General features: G+C 47.6%; 1 protein-coding gene across 4 annotated transcripts in view; it reads left to right on the top strand.

The window, feature by feature from the left end:
• zdhhc3a (zinc finger DHHC-type palmitoyltransferase 3a) overlaps positions 1–17,639 on the top strand; it is a 52,879-nt gene that overhangs the window by 290 nt on the left and 34,950 nt on the right. For all 4 annotated transcript variants that reach the window (XM_064946904.1, XM_064946903.1, XM_064946906.1 and 1 more), the window contains exons 2-5: positions 3,606–3,660; positions 3,912–4,007; positions 4,723–4,909; positions 6,893–7,017. In XM_064946904.1, coding sequence (XP_064802976.1) covers positions 3,641–3,660; positions 3,912–4,007; positions 4,723–4,909; positions 6,893–7,017 — 428 coding nt within the window. In that variant the 5' untranslated portion in view covers positions 3,606–3,640. The remainder of the gene's footprint in view (positions 1–3,605; positions 3,661–3,911; positions 4,008–4,722; positions 4,910–6,892; positions 7,018–17,639) is intronic.

The following is a 17,639-nucleotide window of genomic DNA, read 5'->3' as shown; positions in this document are numbered from 1 at the left end:
CTACAGACAGTATTATTTGTTTACACGGTTAGCTACCCGGCTGTTAAATTAATATGATTTGATTATGTAGTTAAATAACAATGGTGTATATGACAAGCTGTTCTGTTTTACATATCGTTAGCTATCTCTAACGCGTTAGCTACGTTTAACTCAAAAGAAAACCGCAAACTAACCCACATAAACAAGCCAGTTAGTAAAAAACAACAACATTAACGTAGCTTGCAAAACAGCTGGCTTGTAAACGTTAGCTAGTGGCTAGTTCGTCTTTCCAACCAAACTGTCGCATCTTTTAGCATGATGGTGGGTGGGAGGGTCGTGGGACATTCTGCACAGGCCAAGCCAGCCACAATATTGCGACAGTGATGCCCTTTACTTTGGTGTTCACCATCACCCCTTGGTCCCCATCACCTCCAGTGATCTAATCACAGGTGTGTGTGTGTGCGTGTAGCAGCTAATACGGTTATGTTTGTATAAATAAGTTTGTCTTATTAGGTAACTAGGATGCACAATCTTTCGTCAGAAAATGACACAGAAGTCAGATGTCCTGGTGTCTGTTATCCTCAGGTCGAATTTGTCATTGGCATCACAGTGAGGGGTAAATGCTCAACCAGCTCAGCAGTATTTCCGTTTACATAGAGCTGTGCACTTTTTTATTTTTTTATTTTTTTACCACAGCCTATAGAGCTCTGGACAAAAGTAGTGTACTATATTGGAAATGAGGTACCATTTGGGATGCAAACAAACACTGCTCTGCAGCATACAGTATTTTTGCCATAAGGTGATTGTGTGCGCTGGACACGCTTGAGTGGTTATCTGACACACAGAACAATCATTTTCTGTTCTCATGGATCACCTGTTTTTGTGTTCTGGTAGATTTTCCGTCTTGACTAATGTTTCCAATGTTTACACTAACAGCAAATTAGTCTAGTAGTTGGATTGACATGAGGTCCTGTAGATAAAGTGCATGTACAGTACCTTCAGAAAGTATTCACACCCCTTGACTTTTTCCACATTTTTGTTTTTACAGTTTGAATTTTAAATGGTTTAAATTGAGATTTTGTGGCGCTGGCCTACACAAAATATCCCATAATGTCAGTCGAATTGTTTTTTCTAAAGCCGAAATGTCTTGAGTCAATAAGTATTTAACCTCTTTGTTATGGTAAGCTTAAATAGTCACATAAGTTGCATGGACTCACTCTGTGTGCAATAATAGTGTTTAACATGATTTTTGAACGACTTCCTCATCTCTGTACCCCACAACATACAATTATCTGTAAGGTCCCTCAGTCGAGCAGTGAAATTCAATCACAACAACCAGGGAGGTTTTCCAATGCCTCACAAAGAAGGGCACCTGTTGGTTGATGGGTTTAAAAAAGCAGACATTGAATATCCCTTTGCGCATGGTGAAGTTTATTAATTACAATTTGGACGGTATATCAAAACACCCAGCCACTACAAAGATACAGGCGTTCTTCCTAACTCAGTTGCCGGGGAGGAAGGAAACCACTCAGGGATTTCACCATGATGCCAATGGTGACTTTAAAACTGTTAGAGTTTAATGGCTGTGATAGGAGAACAACATTGTACATTAGTTACTCCTTAATACTAATCTAATTGAAAGAGTGAAAAGACGGAAGCCTGTACGGAATAAGAATCTTCCAAAACATGCATCCTGTTTGCAACAAGGCGCCAAGGTAATACTGCAAAAAAAGGTGGCAAACCAGTTAACCCTTTGTATTCAGCACAAAAAGTAATGTTGTGGGCAAATCCAATATCAGATTTGCCACCAATGCTCTTTATAGGACACATCACTGCACTCTATACTCCTCTGTAAACTGGTCATCTCTGTATACTTGTTGCAAGACCAACTGGTTGATGCTTATTTATAAAACCCTCTTAGGCCTCACTCCCCCCCCTATCTGAGATATCTACTGCAGCCCTCATCCTTCACATACAACACCTATTCTGCCAGTCACATTCTGTTAAAGGTCCCCAAAGCACACACATCCCTGGGTCGCTCGTCTTTTCAGTTCGCTGCAGCTAGCGACTGGAACGAGCTGCAGCAAACACTCAAACTGGACAGTTTTATCTCAATCTCTTCATTCAACACTCAATCATGGACACTCTTACTGACAGTTGTGGCTGCTTTGTGTGATGTATTGATGACTCTACCTTCTTGCCCTTTGCTGTTGTCTGTGCCCAATAATGATTTTACCATGTTGTGTTGCTGCCTTGCTATGTTGTCTTAGGTCTCCATGTTGTGTTGCTGCCTTGCTATGTTGTCTTAGGTCTCCATGTTGTGTTGCTGCCTTGCTATGTTGTCTTAGGTCTCCATGTTGTGTTGCTGCCTTGCTATGTTGTCTTAGGTCTCCATGTTGTGTTGCTGCCTTGCTATGTTATCTTAGGTCTCCATGTTGTGTTGCTGCCTTGCTATGTTGTCTTAGGTCTCCATGTTGTGTTGCTGCCTTGCTATGTTGTCTTAGGTCTCCATGTTGTGTTGCTGCCTTGCTATGTTATCTTAGGTCTCCATGTTGTGTTGCTGCCTTGCTATGTTGTCTTAGGTCTCCATGTTGTGTTGCTGCCTTGCTATGTTGTCTTAGGTCTCCATGTTGTGTTGTCTCATGTCGTAATGTGTGGTTTGTCCTATATTTACAGTGGGGAGAACAAGTATTTGATACACTGCCGGTTTTTGCAGGTTTTCCTACTTACAAAGCATGTAGAGGTCTGTAATGTTTATCATAGGTACACTTCAACTGTGAGAGACGGAATCTAAAACAAAAATCCAGGAAATCACATTGTATGATTTTTTTAAAGTAATTAATGTGCATGTATTTTTTTATTTTTAATCCCAGCCCCCGTCCCCACAGGAGGCCTTTTGCCTCTTGATAGGCCGTCACTATAAATAAGAATTTGTTCTTAACTGACTTGCCTAGTTAAATAAAATAAATAAATATGACGTGTTGCTGAGTACCACTTCATATTGTCAAGCATGGTGGTGGCTGCATCATGTTATGGGTGTGCTTGTCATCGGCAAGGACTAGGGAGTTTTTTTAGGATAAAAAAAAAATGGAATAGAGCTAAGCACAGGCAAAATCCTTGAGGAAAACCTGGTTCAGCAGTACAATAACCTAAAAACAAGGCCAAATCTACACTGGAGTAGCTTACCACAACGACATTGAATGTTCCTGAGTGGCCTTGTTACAGTTTTGACTTAATCGGCTTGAAAATATATATATCAAGTCTAAAATGGCTGTCTAGCAATGTTCAACAACCAACTTGACAGAAATTTAAAAAAGAAAAAAATTGTAACTATTGTACAATCCAGGTGTGCAAAGCTCTTAGACTTAGACCCAGAAAGACTCACAGCTGTAATCGCTGCCAAAGGTGATTCAAACATGTATTGACTCGGTGGTAAATTAGACATTTCTGTATTTCCATGATCAATTAAATGTGCAAAAAATGGTAAGAACATGTTTTCACTTTTGTCATTATGGGGTAAATGTACAGTGTTCCAGTATTCTATCTCTAGTGAAGTGTACACTGAATGTGCCAGTATTTGCTCACTGTCGTACCACTTCTTCTTCTTCTACCCTTTCTGCCCACAGCGACGGTGAGGCAGGCCCCATCCTGAGTCTGTACGATGAAGAGCCCGGTGCACAGGTCTGTTTGTGTGACTACGGGGCCTGAGTGAATGTGGGTCTTTCTAGAACCAGTGAGGATTTCCTACACTGGACAACTTGTTCCAGCTGTTGATCCGTCATTGATAATAAATCTGCCAGTTGTTTTCATGTCGTTACTACGATGATGGGACTCCTGAGTGGTGTAGCGGTCTAAGGCAAAGACCCATGTGTGTAAAGCAAGATGTATTTGGTACAGCAGGTATGGATGAATAAGGTGTTGTTGTTGTTCAGGTGCAGGGACGTGGAGAGGCAGGCTGCCTGCCTGCAGACTGAGCAGCCGTGTGTCCCTGTCTCCCAGCACATCCCCAGCGGCATGTGGTTTATCAGGTAGCCTAGTTAGATTTACATATTTTGGTCCTTTTTTTTTTTTTTTTTAGCAGATTCTCTTATCCAGAGTGACTTACATTTTTCGTACTGGTCCCACGTGGGACTCGAACCCACAACCCTGGTTTTGCAAGCGGCGTGCTCTACCAACTGAGCCACATGGTAAACATAGTTGTCAATCCAACGTTTGGGTTGCTAGACCGTGGCGTTAGCGTGCGTAAATTCTGGTAACTTTTCCAAGTTTCCCAGAAATCCCGGATTGGAGGATTCCTGGATTTCCTGCTTATTTCAACTTAATTCCAGAAATCTTCCAGAAACCCTAAACCTAAGTCTTTGTAATGAGAGGTCATGGAAGATCACTGGATTACTGACCTGGATCTTGTCTAAGTGATTATGTATTTGTGTTTACGCCTATATTGTCTGTATTTTACGATTTTTGTATTGAATGTGAAGTACCTTTTTTGATGTGCTCAGTGCACAGCACGTCTTACCCAGGCTGTCCATTCTAGCTGCCCACCTGGTGATAACGAGCACCAGAATGGAAATGAGTCAGCTGACTTCATAAAAAATAATTAATTATATATTTGAATTTAGTTTTTATTTGTGTTTTTTTTTTTTTTTTTTTTTTTTTTTTTTTTTACTCAAATAACTGAGGCAACTTTATGTATTTAAAAAAATATATATGTGTGTAATAAAATGATTTCATCCGTTCATTCAGGGACGCGTGTGGCATCGTGTGCGGGGTTATCACCTGGATGTTGGTGTTCTATGCTGAGTTTGTTGTGCTCTTCGTCATGCTGTTGCCTTCTAAAAACCTGACCTATAGCTTAGTCAACGGGACTGTGTTCAACACTCTGGCCTTCCTGGCTCTCGCCTCTCACTTCAGGGCCATGTGCACCGACCCTGTGAGTTGTTGAAACTGACCACACGCCACACTGCGCTGCCTGTACACTTTACACGCCACACTGGGCTGACTGTACACTTTACACGCGACACTGGGCTGACTGTACACTTTACACGCCACACTGGGCTGACTGTACACTTTACACGCCACACTGGGCTGACTGTACACTTTACACGCCACACTGGGCTGACTGTACACTTTACACGCCACACTGGGCTGACTGTACACTTTACACGCCACACTGGGCTGACTGTACACTTTACACGCCACACTGCGCTGACTGTACACTTTACACGCCACACTGGGCTGACTGTACACTTTACACGCCACACTGGGCTGACTGTACACTTGACATGCTGGTGCTGTCTGGGTTGTGTTCATTCGGGCACAACACCGTACGTAGAAAAACATTTTGAAACAGTTTAAATGAAAAGAGGAGTTTTGTTGTTGTTGGGATAAGTTCAGGTAGTGGCGGCCTCTTTATTAGTTTCAAAACGTTTTCCTCGTGTTTTGTGCCTAACTGAACACGACCTTACTCACATATACAATGGGGAGAACAAGTATTTGATACACTGCCGATGTTGCAGGTTTTCCTACTTACAAAGCATGTGGAGGGCTGTAATTTTTTATCATAGGTACACTTCAACTGTGAGAGACGGAATCTAAAACAACCAAAAAACAGAAAATCACATTGTATGATTTTTAAGTCATTAATTTGCATTTAATTGCGTGACGTAAGTATTTGATCACCTACCGACCAGTAAGAATTCCGGCTCTCACAGACCTGTTAGTTTTTCTTAAAGAAGCCCTCCTGTTCTCCACTCATTACCTGTATTAGCTGCACCTGTTTGAACTCGTTACCTGTATCTCGTTGTTATTGTCAGTTGTACTAGAACTGTTAAATGCCTTTTCTTGCTGACTCTTTCCCAACAATGCAGTAGTACTAGAAAACAAAACAAAAAAATCACGAGAAATAATAAATAAAATAGAAATGAGAAGAACTTGAGAAAGTAAGTTCGCTATATACAGGGTCCGTTCCAGGGCCTGCTGCTGGAAAAGTAAGTTCGCTATATACAGGGTCTGTTCCAAGGCCTGCTGCTGGGAGAAATGACTTGTTATGGCTTTACACCCCCTGCTATAATGTGGATAAAGAGTTACCTGTCTAACAGAACACAGAGGGTGTTCTTTAACGGAAGCCTCTCCAACATTAATCCAGAGGGAAGCAGGAATTCCCCAGGGCAGCTGTCTAGGCCCCTTACTTTTTTCAATCTTTACTAACGTCAGGCTTTGAGTAGAGCCAAATTGTCAATGTATACGGATGACTATACACGTCAGCTACTACAGAAACTGAACTGACTGCAACACTTAAAAGAGCTGCAGTTAGTTTCAGAATGCGTGGCAAGCAATAAGTTAGTCCTAAATATTTACAAAAAAACTTGAAGCATTGTATTTGGGATAAATAATTCGCTAAAGCTTGTGTGCTGTTACCTTGTCCTGGAGTTTCCGAAAAGCCCAGAAAATTGCGGTTACGAGAGTCCTGTTGATAGAAAATCCACAATTAAGGGGTCAGAGGCTGCCAGTTTTCTATTTGCTTTAATCTCGCGATTGCTCCCTTCTCCTGCCTCTTTTTTTTTTTTTTTGCCTGCGTTTTCGCTTGGATAGCCTAGAAATTGGGTCGAAATTACGAAAATATCCCAGGGCGGATGAGTCGATGTTGAAGCTGGAATTGAGGTCATTAACTGCCGATCTGATGTTCAAAAGTTCTTGTCGATCATAAGTTTAAAAAAAAAATAATAATAATAATAATTTAAAATTAGCAAAGTTGGGTCAGAGCTCGCAAGACTTAGCCAATACAGTAATGCACCATTAAAGCAAATCAATATTCTATAACACTGCCTGACCACTGCAACAGTAGACCCCATTTCACCAACAGGTGAGTCATGATAAGTCATCAAGTCAACTCACTGCTCTGTCTGTCCTATAGGGAGCTGTGCCAACAGGGAATGCCACTAAAGAGTACATCGAGAGTCTTCAGCTGAAGCCGGGGCAGGTGGTGTACAAGTGTCCCAAGTGCTGCAGCATCAAGCCTGACCGGGCACATCACTGTAGGTAGGATGACTCGGCACATCACTGTAGGTAGGATGACTCGGCACATCACTGTAGGTAGGATGACTCGGCACATCACTGTAGGTAGGATGACTCGGCACGGCACTGTAGGGAGGATGACTCGGCACGGCACTGTAGGGAGGATGACTCGGCACGGCACTGTAGGGAGGATGACTCGGCACGGCACTGTAGGGAGGATGACTCGGCACGGCACTGTAGGGAGGATGACTCGGCACGGCACTGTAGGGAGGATGACTCGGCACGGCACTGTAGGGAGGATGACTCGGCACGGCACTGTAGGGAGGATGACTCGGCACGGCACTGTAGGGAGGATGACTCGGCACGGCACTGTAGGTAGGATGACTCGGCACGGCACTGTAGGTAGGATGACACGGCACTGTAGGTAAGATGACTCGGCACGGCACTGTTGGGTAGGATGACTCGGTACGGCACTGTAGGTAGGATGACTCGGCACGGCACTGTAGGTAGGATGACTCGGCACATCTCTTTGAATGGCTGGCTCACATCACTGCAAGTAGAGTAACCCTGACTGACACTGTCCCAGAGGACAGAGGACACTGCAGGTAGAGTAACCCTGACTGACACTGTCCCAGAGGACACTGCAGGTAGAGTAACCCTGACTAACACTGTCCCAGAGGACACTGCAGGTAGAGTAACCCTGACTAACACTGTCCCAGAGGACACTGCAGGTAGAGTAACCCTGACTGACACTGTCCAGAGAACAGAGGACACTGCAGGTAGAGTAACCCTGACTGACACTGTCCCAGAGGACACTGCAGGTAGAGTAACCCTGACTGACACTGTCCCAGAGGACACTGCAGGTAGAGTAACCCTGACTGACACTGTCCCAGAGGACACTGCAGGTAGAGTAACCCTGACTGACACTGTCCCAGAGGACAGAGGACATTGCAGGTAGAGTAACTCTGACTGACACTGTCCCAGAGAACAGAGGACACTGCAGGTAGAGTAACCCTGACTGACACTGTCCCAGAGAACACTGCAGGTAGAGGAACCCTGACTGACACTGTCCCAGAGAACACTGCAGGTAGAGTAACCCTGACTGACACTGTCCCAGAGGACACTGCAGGTAGAGGAACCCTGACTGACACTGTCCAGAGGACACTGCAGGTAGAGTAACCCTGACTGACACTGTCCCAGAGGACACTGCAGGTAGAGGAGCCCTGACTGACACTGTCCAGAGGACACTGCAGGTAGAGTAACCCTGACTGACACTGTCCCAGAGGACACTGCAGGTAGAGTAACCCTGACTGACACTGTCCCAGAGGACACTGCAGGTAGAGTAACCCTGACTGACACTGTCCCAGAGGACACTGCAGGTAGAGTAACCCTGACTGACACTGTCCCAGAGAACAGAGAACACTGCAGGTAGAGGAACCCTGACTGACACTGTCCCAGAGAACATTGCAGGGAGAGTAACCCTGACTGACACTGTCCCAGAGAACAGAGAACACTGCAGGTAGAGTAACCCTGACTGACACTGTCCCAGAGGACAGAGGACACTGCAGGTAGAGTAACCCTGACTGACACTGTCCCAGAGGACACTGCAGGTAGAGTAACCCTGACTGACACTGTCCCAGAGAACACTGCAGGTAAAGTAACCCTGACTGACACTGTCCCAGAGGACACTGCAGGTAGAGTAACCCTGACTGACACTGTCCCAGAGGACACTGCAGGTAGAGTAACCCTGACTGACACTGTCCCAGAGAACACTGCAGGTAGAGTAACCCTGACTGACACTGTCCCAGAGAACAGAGAACACTGCAGGTGGAGTAACCCTGACTAACACTGTCCCAGAGGACACTGCAGGTAGAGTAACCCTGACTAACACTGTCCCAGAGGACACTGCAGGTAGAGTAACCCTGACTGACACTGTCCAGAGAACAGAGGACACTGCAGGTAGAGTAACCCTGACTGACACTGTCCCAGAGGACACTGCAGGTAGAGTAACCCTGACTGACACTGTCCAGAGAACAGAGGACACTGCAGGTAGAGTAACCCTGACTGACACTGTCCCAGAGAACACTGCAGGTAGAGTAACCCTGACTGACACTGTCCCAGAAGACACTGCAGGTAGAGTAACCCTGACTGACACTGTCCCAGAGAACACTGCAGGTAGAGTAACCCTGACTGACACTGTCCCAGAGAACAGAAGACACTGCAGGTAGAGTAACCCTGACTGACACTGTCCCAGAGAACCCTGCAGGTAGAGTAACCCTGACTGACACTGTCCCAGAGAACACTGCAGGTGGAGTAACCCTGACTAACACTGTCCCAGAGGACACTGCAGGTAGAGTAACCCTGACTGACACTGTCCCAGAGAACAGAGGACACTGCAGGTAGAGTAACCCTGACTGACACTGTCCCAATGAACACTGCAGGTAGAGTAACCCTGACTGACACTGTCCCAGAGGACACTGCAGGTAGAGTAACCCTGACTGACACTGTCCCAGAAGACACTGCAGGTAGAGTAACCCTGACTGACACTGTCCCAGAGAACACTGCAGGTAGAGTAACCCTGACTGACACTGTCCCAGAGAACAGAAGACACTGCAGGTAGAGTAACCCTGACTGACACTGTCCCAGAGAACCCTGCAGGTAGAGTAACCCTGACTGACACTGTCCCAGAGAACACTGCAGGTAGAGTAACCCTGACTGACACTGTCCCAGAGAACAGAGGACACTGCAGGTAGAGTAACCCTGACTAACACTGTCCCAGAGGACACTGCAGGTAGAGTAACCCTGACTGACACTGTCCCAGAGAACAGAGGACACTGCAGGTAGAGTAACCCTGACTGACACTGTCCCAATGAACACTGCAGGTAGAGGAACCCTGACTGACACTGTCCCAGAGGACAGAGGACACTGCAGGTAGAGTAACCCTGACTGACACTGTCCCAGAGGACACTGCAGGTAGAGTAACCCTGACTGACACTGCCCAGAGGACACTGCAGGTAGAGTAACCCTGACTAACACTGTCCCAGAGGACACTGCAGGTAGAGTAACCCTGACTGACACTGTCCCAGAGAACAGAGGACACTGCAGGTAGAGTAACCCTGACTGACACTGTCCCAATGAACACTGCAGGTAGAGTAACCCTGACTGACACTGTCCCAGAGAACACTGCAGGTAGAGTAACCCTGACTGACACTGTCCCAGAGGACAGAGGACACTGCAGGTAGAGTAACCCTGACTGACACTGTCCCAGAGGACACTGCAGGTAGAGTAACCCTGACTGACACTGCCCAGAGGACACTGCAGGTAGAGTAACCCTGACTAACACTGTCCCAGAGGACACTGCAGGTAGAGTAACCCTGACTGACACTGTCCCAGAGAACAGAGGACACTGCAGGTAGAGTAACCCTGACTGACACTGTCCCAGAGAACACTGCAGGTAGAGGAACCCTGACTGACACTGTCCCAGAGAACACTGCAGGTAGAGTAACCCTGACTGACACTGTCCCAGAAGACACTGCAGGTAGAGTAACCCTGACTGACACTGTCCCAGAAGACACTGCAGGTAGAGTAACCCTGACTGACACTGTCCCAGAGGACACTGCAGGTAGAGTAACCCTGACTGACACTGTCCCAGAGGACACTGCAGGTAGAGTAACCCTGACTGACACTGTCCCAGAGAACACTGCAGGTAGAGGAACCCTGACTGACACTGTCCAGAGGACACTGCAGGTAGAGTAACCCTGACTGACACTGTCCCAGAGGACACTGCAGGTAGAGTAACCCTGACTGACACTGTCCCAGAGAACACTGCAGGTAGAGGAACCCTGACTGACACTGTCCAGAGGACACTGCAGGTAGAGTAACCCTGACTGACACTGTCCCAGAGGACACTGCAGGTAGAGTAACCCTGACTGACACTGTCCCAGAGGACACTGCAGGTAGAATAACCCTGACTGACACTGTCCCAGAGAACAGAGAACACTGCAGGTAGAGTAACCCTGACTGACACTGTCCCAGAGAACAGAGAACACTGCAGGTAGAGTAACCCTGACTGACACTGTCCCAGAGAACAGAGAACACTGCAGGTATAGTAACCCTGACTGACACTGTCCCAGAGAACACTGCAGGTAGAGGAACCCTGACTGACACTGTCCCAGAGAACACTGCAGGTAGAGTAACCCTGACTGACACTGTCCCAGAGGACAGAGGACACTGCAGGTAGAGTAACCCTGACTGACACTGTCCCAGAGAACAGAGGACACTGCAGGTAGAGGAACCCTGACTGACACTGTCCCAGAGAACACTGCAGGTAGAGTAACCCTGACTGACACTGTCCCAGAAGACACTGCAGGTAGAGTAACCCTGACTGATACTGTCCCAGAGAACACTGCAGGTAGAGTAACCCTGACTGACACTGTCCCAGAGGACACTGCAGGTAGAGTAACCCTGACTGACACTGTCCCAGAGAACACTGCAGGTAGAGGAACCCTGACTGACACTGTCCCAGAGAACACTGCAGGTAGAGTAACCCTGACTGACACTGTCCCAGAGAACAGAGGACACTGCAGGTATAGTAACCCTGACTGACACTGTCCCAGAGAACACTGCAGGTAGAGTAACCCTGACTGACACTGTCCCAGAGAACACTGCAGGTAAAGTAACCCTGACTGACACTGTCCCAGAGGACACTGCAGGTAGAGTAACCCTGACTGACACTGTCCCAGAGGACACTGCAGGTAGAGTAACCCTGACTGACACTGTCCCAGAGAACACTGCAGGTAGAGTAACCCTGACTGACACTGTCCCAGAGAACACTGCAGGTAGAGTAACCCTGACTGACACTGTCCCAGAAGACACTGCAGGTAGAGTAACCCTGACTGACACTGTCCCAGAGAACAGAGAACACTGCAGGTGGAGTAACCCTGACTAACACTGTCCCAGAGGACACTGCAGGTAGAGTAACCCTGACTAACACTGTCCCAGAGGACACTGCAGGTAGAGTAACCCTGACTGACACTGTCCAGAGAACAGAGGACACTGCAGGTAGAGTAACCCTGACTGACACTGTCCCAGAGGACACTGCAGGTAGAGTAACCCTGACTGACACTGTCCCAGAGAACACTGCAGGTAGAGTAACCCTGACTGACACTGTCCCAGAGAACACTGCAGGTAGAGTAACCCTGACTGACACTGTCCCAGAAGACACTGCAGGTAGAGTAACCCTGACTGACACTGTCCCAGAGAACACTGCAGGTAGAGGAACCCTGACTGACACTGTCCCAGAGAACAGAGAACACTGCAGGTAGAGGAACCCTGACTGACACTGTCCCAGAGAACACTGCAGGTAGAGTAACCCTGACTGACACTGTCCCAGAGAACAGAAGACACTTCAGGTAGAGTAACCCTGACTGACACTGTCCCAGAGAACCCTGCAGGTAGAGTAACCCTGACTGACACTGTCCCAGAGAACACTGCAGGTAGAGGAACCCTGACTGACACTGTCCCAGAGAACAGAGAACACTGCAGGTAGAGGAACCCTGACTGACACTGTCCCAGAGAACACTGCAGGTAGAGTAACCCTGACTGACACTGTCCCAGAGAACACTGCAGGTAGAGTAACCCTGACTGACACTGTCCCAGAGGACAGAAGACACTGCAGGTAGAGTAACCCTGACTGGCACTGTCCCAGAGAACACTGCAGGTAGAGTAACCCTGACTGACACTGTCCCAGAGAACACTGCAGGTAGAGTAACCCTGACTGACACTGTCCCAGAGAACACTGCAGGTAGAGTAACCCTGACTGACACTGTCCCAGAAGACACTGCAGGTAGAGTAACCCTGACTGACACTGTCCCAGAGAACACTGCAGGTAGAGTAACCCTGACTGACACTGTCCCAGAGGACACTGCAGGTAGAGTAACCCTGACTGACACTGTCCCAGAGAACACTGCAGGTAGGGGAACCCTGACTGACACTGTCCCAGAGAACACTGCAGGTAGAGTAACCCTGACTGACACTGTCCCAGAGAACACTGCAGGTAGAGTAACCCTGACTGACACTGTCCAGAGAACACTGCAGGTAGAGTAACCCTGACTGACACTGTCCCAGAGAACAGAGAACACTGCAGGTAGAGTAACCCTGACTGACACTGTCCCAGAGAACAGAGAACACTGCAGGTAGAGTAACCCTGACTGACACTGTCCCAGAGAACACTGCAGGTAGAGGAACCCTGACTGACACTGTCCCAGAGAACACTGCAGGTAGAGTAACCCTGACTGACACTGTCCCAGAGAACACTGCAGGTAGAGTAACCCTGACTGACACTGTCCCAGAGAACACTGCAGGTAGAGTAACCCTGACTGACACTGTCCAGAGGACACTGCAGGTAGAGGAACCCTGACTGACACTGTCCCAGAGAACACTGCAGGTAGAGTAACCCTGACTGACACTGTCCCAGAGAACACTGCAGGTGGAGTAACCCTGACTGACACTGTCCCAGAGAACACTGCAGGTAGAGTAACCCTGACTGACACTGTCCCAGAGAACACTGCAGGTAGAGTAACCCTGACTGACACTGTCCCAGAGAACACTGCAGGTAGAGTAACCCTGACTGACACTGTCCCAGAGAACACTGCAGGTAGAGTAACCCTGACTGACACTGCCCCAGAGAACACTGCAGGTAGAGTAACCCTGACACAAAGTCCCAGTTGATCAGACGGGCGGGACTCCTCCCTCCTTACTGTGTCGTAGGTCAGCTGACTGTCTGCTGAACACTGACTTTAGGACCAACGGTCTGCTGAACACTGTGACTTTAGGACCAACGGTGTAATTAGTTCTCTCTCTCCATGGATGTTCCCCTCCCAGTGTGTGTAATTAGTTATCTCTCTCTATGGATGTCCCCTCCCAGTGTGTGTAATTAGTTCTCTCTCTCCATGGATGTTCCCCTCCCAGTGTGTGTAATTAGTTCTCTCTCTCTCCATGGATGTTCCCCTCCCAGTGTGTGTAATTAGTTCTCTCTCTCCATGGATGTTCCCTCCCAGTGTGTGTAATTAGTTCTCTCTCTCCATGGATGTTCCCCTCCCAGTGTGTGTAATTAGTTCTCTCTCTCTCCATGGATGTTCCCCTCCCAGTGTGTGTAATTAGTTCTCTCTCTCCATGGATGTCCCCCTCCCAGTGTGTGTAATTAGTTCTCTCTCCATGGATGTTCCCCTCCCAGTGTGTGTAATTAGTTCTCTCTCTCTATGGATGTCCCCCTCCCAGTGTGTGTAATTAGTTCTCTCTCTCCATGGATGTCCCCCTCCCAGTGTGTGTAATTAGTTCTCTCTCTCTCCATGGATGTTCCCCTCCCAGTGTGTGTAATTAGTTCTCTCTCTCCATGGATGTTCCCCTCCCAGTGTGTGTAATTAGTTCTCTCTCTCCATGGATGTCCCCCTCCCAGTGTGTGTAATTAGTTCTCTCTCCATGGATGTCCCCCTCCCAGTGTGTGTAATTAGTTCTCTCTCTCTCCATGGATGTTCCCCTCCCAGTGTGTGTAATTAGTTCTCTCTCTCCATGGATGTCCCCCTCCCAGTGTGTGTAATTAGTTCTCTCTCTCCATGGATGTCCCCCTCCCAGTGTGTGTAATTAGTTCTCTCTCTCCATGGATGTTCCCCTCCCAGTGTGTGTAATTAGTTCTCTCTCTCTATGGATGTTCCCCTCCCAGTGTGTGTAATTAGTTCTCTCTCTCCATGGATGTCCCCCTCCCAGTGTGTGTAATTAGTTCTCTCTCTCCATGGATGTCCCCTCCCAGTGTGTGTAATTAGTTCTCTCTCTCCATGGATGTCCCCCTCCCAGTGTGTGTAATTAGTTCTCTCTCTCCATGGATGTTCCCCTCCCAGTGTGTGTAATTAGTTCTCTCTCTCCATGGATGTTCCCCTCCCAGTGTGTGTAATTAGTTCTCTCTCTCCATGGATGTCCCCCTCCCAGTATGTGTAATTAGTTCTCTCTCTATGGATGTCCCCCTCCCAGTATGTGTAATTAGTTCTCTCTCTATGGATGTTCCCCTCCCAGTGTGTGTAATTAGTTCTCTCTCTCCATGGATGTTCCCTCCCAGTGTGTGTAATTAGTTCTCTCTCTCTCCATGGATGTTCCCCTCCCAGTGTGTGTAATTAGTTCTCTCTCTCCATTGATGTCCCCCTCCCAGTGTGTGTAATTAGTTCTCTCTCTCTCCATGGATGTCCCCCTCCCAGTGTGTGTAATTAGTTCTCTCTCTCTCCATGGATGTCCCCCTCCCAGTGTGTGTAATTAGTTCTCTCTCTCTCTATGGATGTTCCCTCCCAGTGTGTGTAATTAGTTCTCTCTCTCTCCATGGATGTTCCCCTCCCAGTGTGTGTAATTAGTTCTCTCTCTCCATGGATGTTCCCCTCCCAGTGTGTGTAATTAGTTCTCTCTCTCTCCATGGATGTTCCCCTCCCAGTGTGTGTAATTAGTTCTCTCTCTCTCCATGGATGTTCCCCTCCCAGTGTGTGTAATTAGTTTTCTCTCTCTCTATGGATGTTCCCTCCCAGTGTGTGTAATTAGTTCTCTCTCTCCATGGATGTTCCCCTCCCAGTGTGTGTAATTAGTTCTCTCTCTCCATGGATGTTCCCCTCCCAGTGTGTGTAATTAGTTCTCTCCATGGATGTCCCCCTCCCAGTGTGTGTAATTAGTTCTCTCTCTCTCCATGGATGTCCCCCTCCCAGTGTGTGTAATTAGTTCTCTCTCTCCATGGATGTTCCCCTCCCAGTGTGTGTAATTAGTTCTCTCTCTCTCCATGGATGTTCCCCTCCCAGTGTGTGTAATTAGTTCTCTCCATGGATGTCCCCCTCCCAGTGTGTGTAATTAGTTTTCTCTCTATGGATGTTCCCTCCCAGTGTGTGTAATTAGTTCTCTCTCTCCATGGATGTTCCCCTCCCAGTGTGTGTAATTAGTTCTCTCTCTCTCTCTCCATGGATGTTCCCCTCCCAGTGTGTGTAATTACTTCTCTCTCCATGGATGTTCCCCTCCCAGTGTGTGTAATTAGTTCTCTCTCTCCATGGATGTTCCCCTCCCAGTGTGTGTAATTAGTTCTCTCTCTCCATGGATGTTCCCCTCCCAGTGTGTGTAATTAGTTCTCTCTCTCCATGGATGTTCCCCTCCCAGTGTGTGTAATTAGTTCTCTCTCCATGGATGTTCCCTCCCAGTGTGTGTAATTAGTTCTCTCTCTCCATGGATGTTCCCCTCCCAGTGTGTGTAATTAGTTCTCTCTCTCTCCATGGATGTCCCCCTCCCAGTGTGTGTAATTAGTTCTCTCTCTCCATGGATGTTCCCCTCCCAGTGTGTGTAATTACTTCTCTCTCCATGGATGTTCCCCTCCCAGTGTGTGTAATTAGTTCTCTCTCTATGGATGTTCCCCTCCCAGTGTGTGTAATTAGTTCTCTCTCTATGGATGTTCCCTCCCAGTGTGTGTAATTAGTTCTCTCTCTCTCCATGGATGTTCCCCTCCCAGTGTGTGTAATTAGTTCTCTCTCTCTCCATGGATGTTCCCCTCCCAGTGTGTGTAATTACTTCTCTCTCCATGGATGTTCCCCTCCCAGTGTGTGTAATTAGTTCTCTCTCTATGGATGTCCCCTCCCAGTGTGTGTAATTAGTTCTCTCTCTATGGATGTTCCCCTCCCAGTGTGTGTAATTAGTTCTCTCTCTATGGATGTTCCCTCCCAGTGTGTGTAATTAGTTCTCTCTCTCTCCATGGATGTTCCCCTCCCAGTGTGTGTAATTAGTTCTCTCTCCATGGATGTTCCCTCCCAGTGTGTGTAATTAGTTCTCTCTCTCCATGGATGTTCCCCTCCCAGTGTGTGTAATTACTTCTCTCTCCATGGATGTTCCCCTCCCAGTGTGTGTAATTAGTTCTCTCTCCATGGATGTTCCCCTCCCAGTGTGTGTAATTAGTTCTCTCTCTCCATGGATGTCCCCCTCCCAGTGTGTGTAATTAGTTCTCTCTCTCCATGGATGTTCCCCTCCCAGTGTGTGTAATTACTTCTCTCTCCATGGATGTTCCCTCCCAGTGTGTGTAATTAGTTCTCTCTCTCCATGGATGTTCCCCTCCCAGTGTGTGTAATTACTTCTCTCTCCATGGATGTTCCCTCCCAGTGTGTGTAATTAGTTCTCTCTCTCCATGGATGTCCCCCTCCCAGTGTGTGTAATTAGTTCTCTCTCTCCATGGATGTTCCCCTCCCAGTGTGTGTAATTACTTCTCTCTCCATGGATGTTCCCTCCCAGTGTGTGTAATTAGTTCTCTCTCTCCATGGATGTTCCCTCCCAGTGTGTGTAATTAGTTCTCTCTCTCCATGGATGTCCCCCTCCCAGTGTGTGTAATTAGTACTCTCTCTCTCCATGGATGTCCCCCTCCCAGTGTGTGTAATTAGTTCTCTCTCTCTCCATGGATGTTCCCTCCCAGTGTGTGTAATTACTTCTCTCTCTCTCCATGGATGTCCCCCTCCCAGTGTGTGTAATTAGTTCTCTCTCTCCATGGATGTTCCCCTCCCAGTGTGTGTAATTAGTTCTCTCTCCATGGATGTTCCCCTCCCAGTGTGTGTAATTAGTTCTCTCTCTATGGATGTCCCCTCCCAGTG

This window comes from Oncorhynchus masou, chromosome 29, assembly GCF_036934945.1.
Source record: "Oncorhynchus masou masou isolate Uvic2021 chromosome 29, UVic_Omas_1.1, whole genome shotgun sequence".
In the NCBI taxonomy this organism is placed as follows: Eukaryota; Metazoa; Chordata; class Actinopteri; order Salmoniformes; family Salmonidae; genus Oncorhynchus; species Oncorhynchus masou.
Note: the sequence above shows the minus strand (reverse complement) of the source record. Positions and strands in the feature narration are given on the sequence as shown.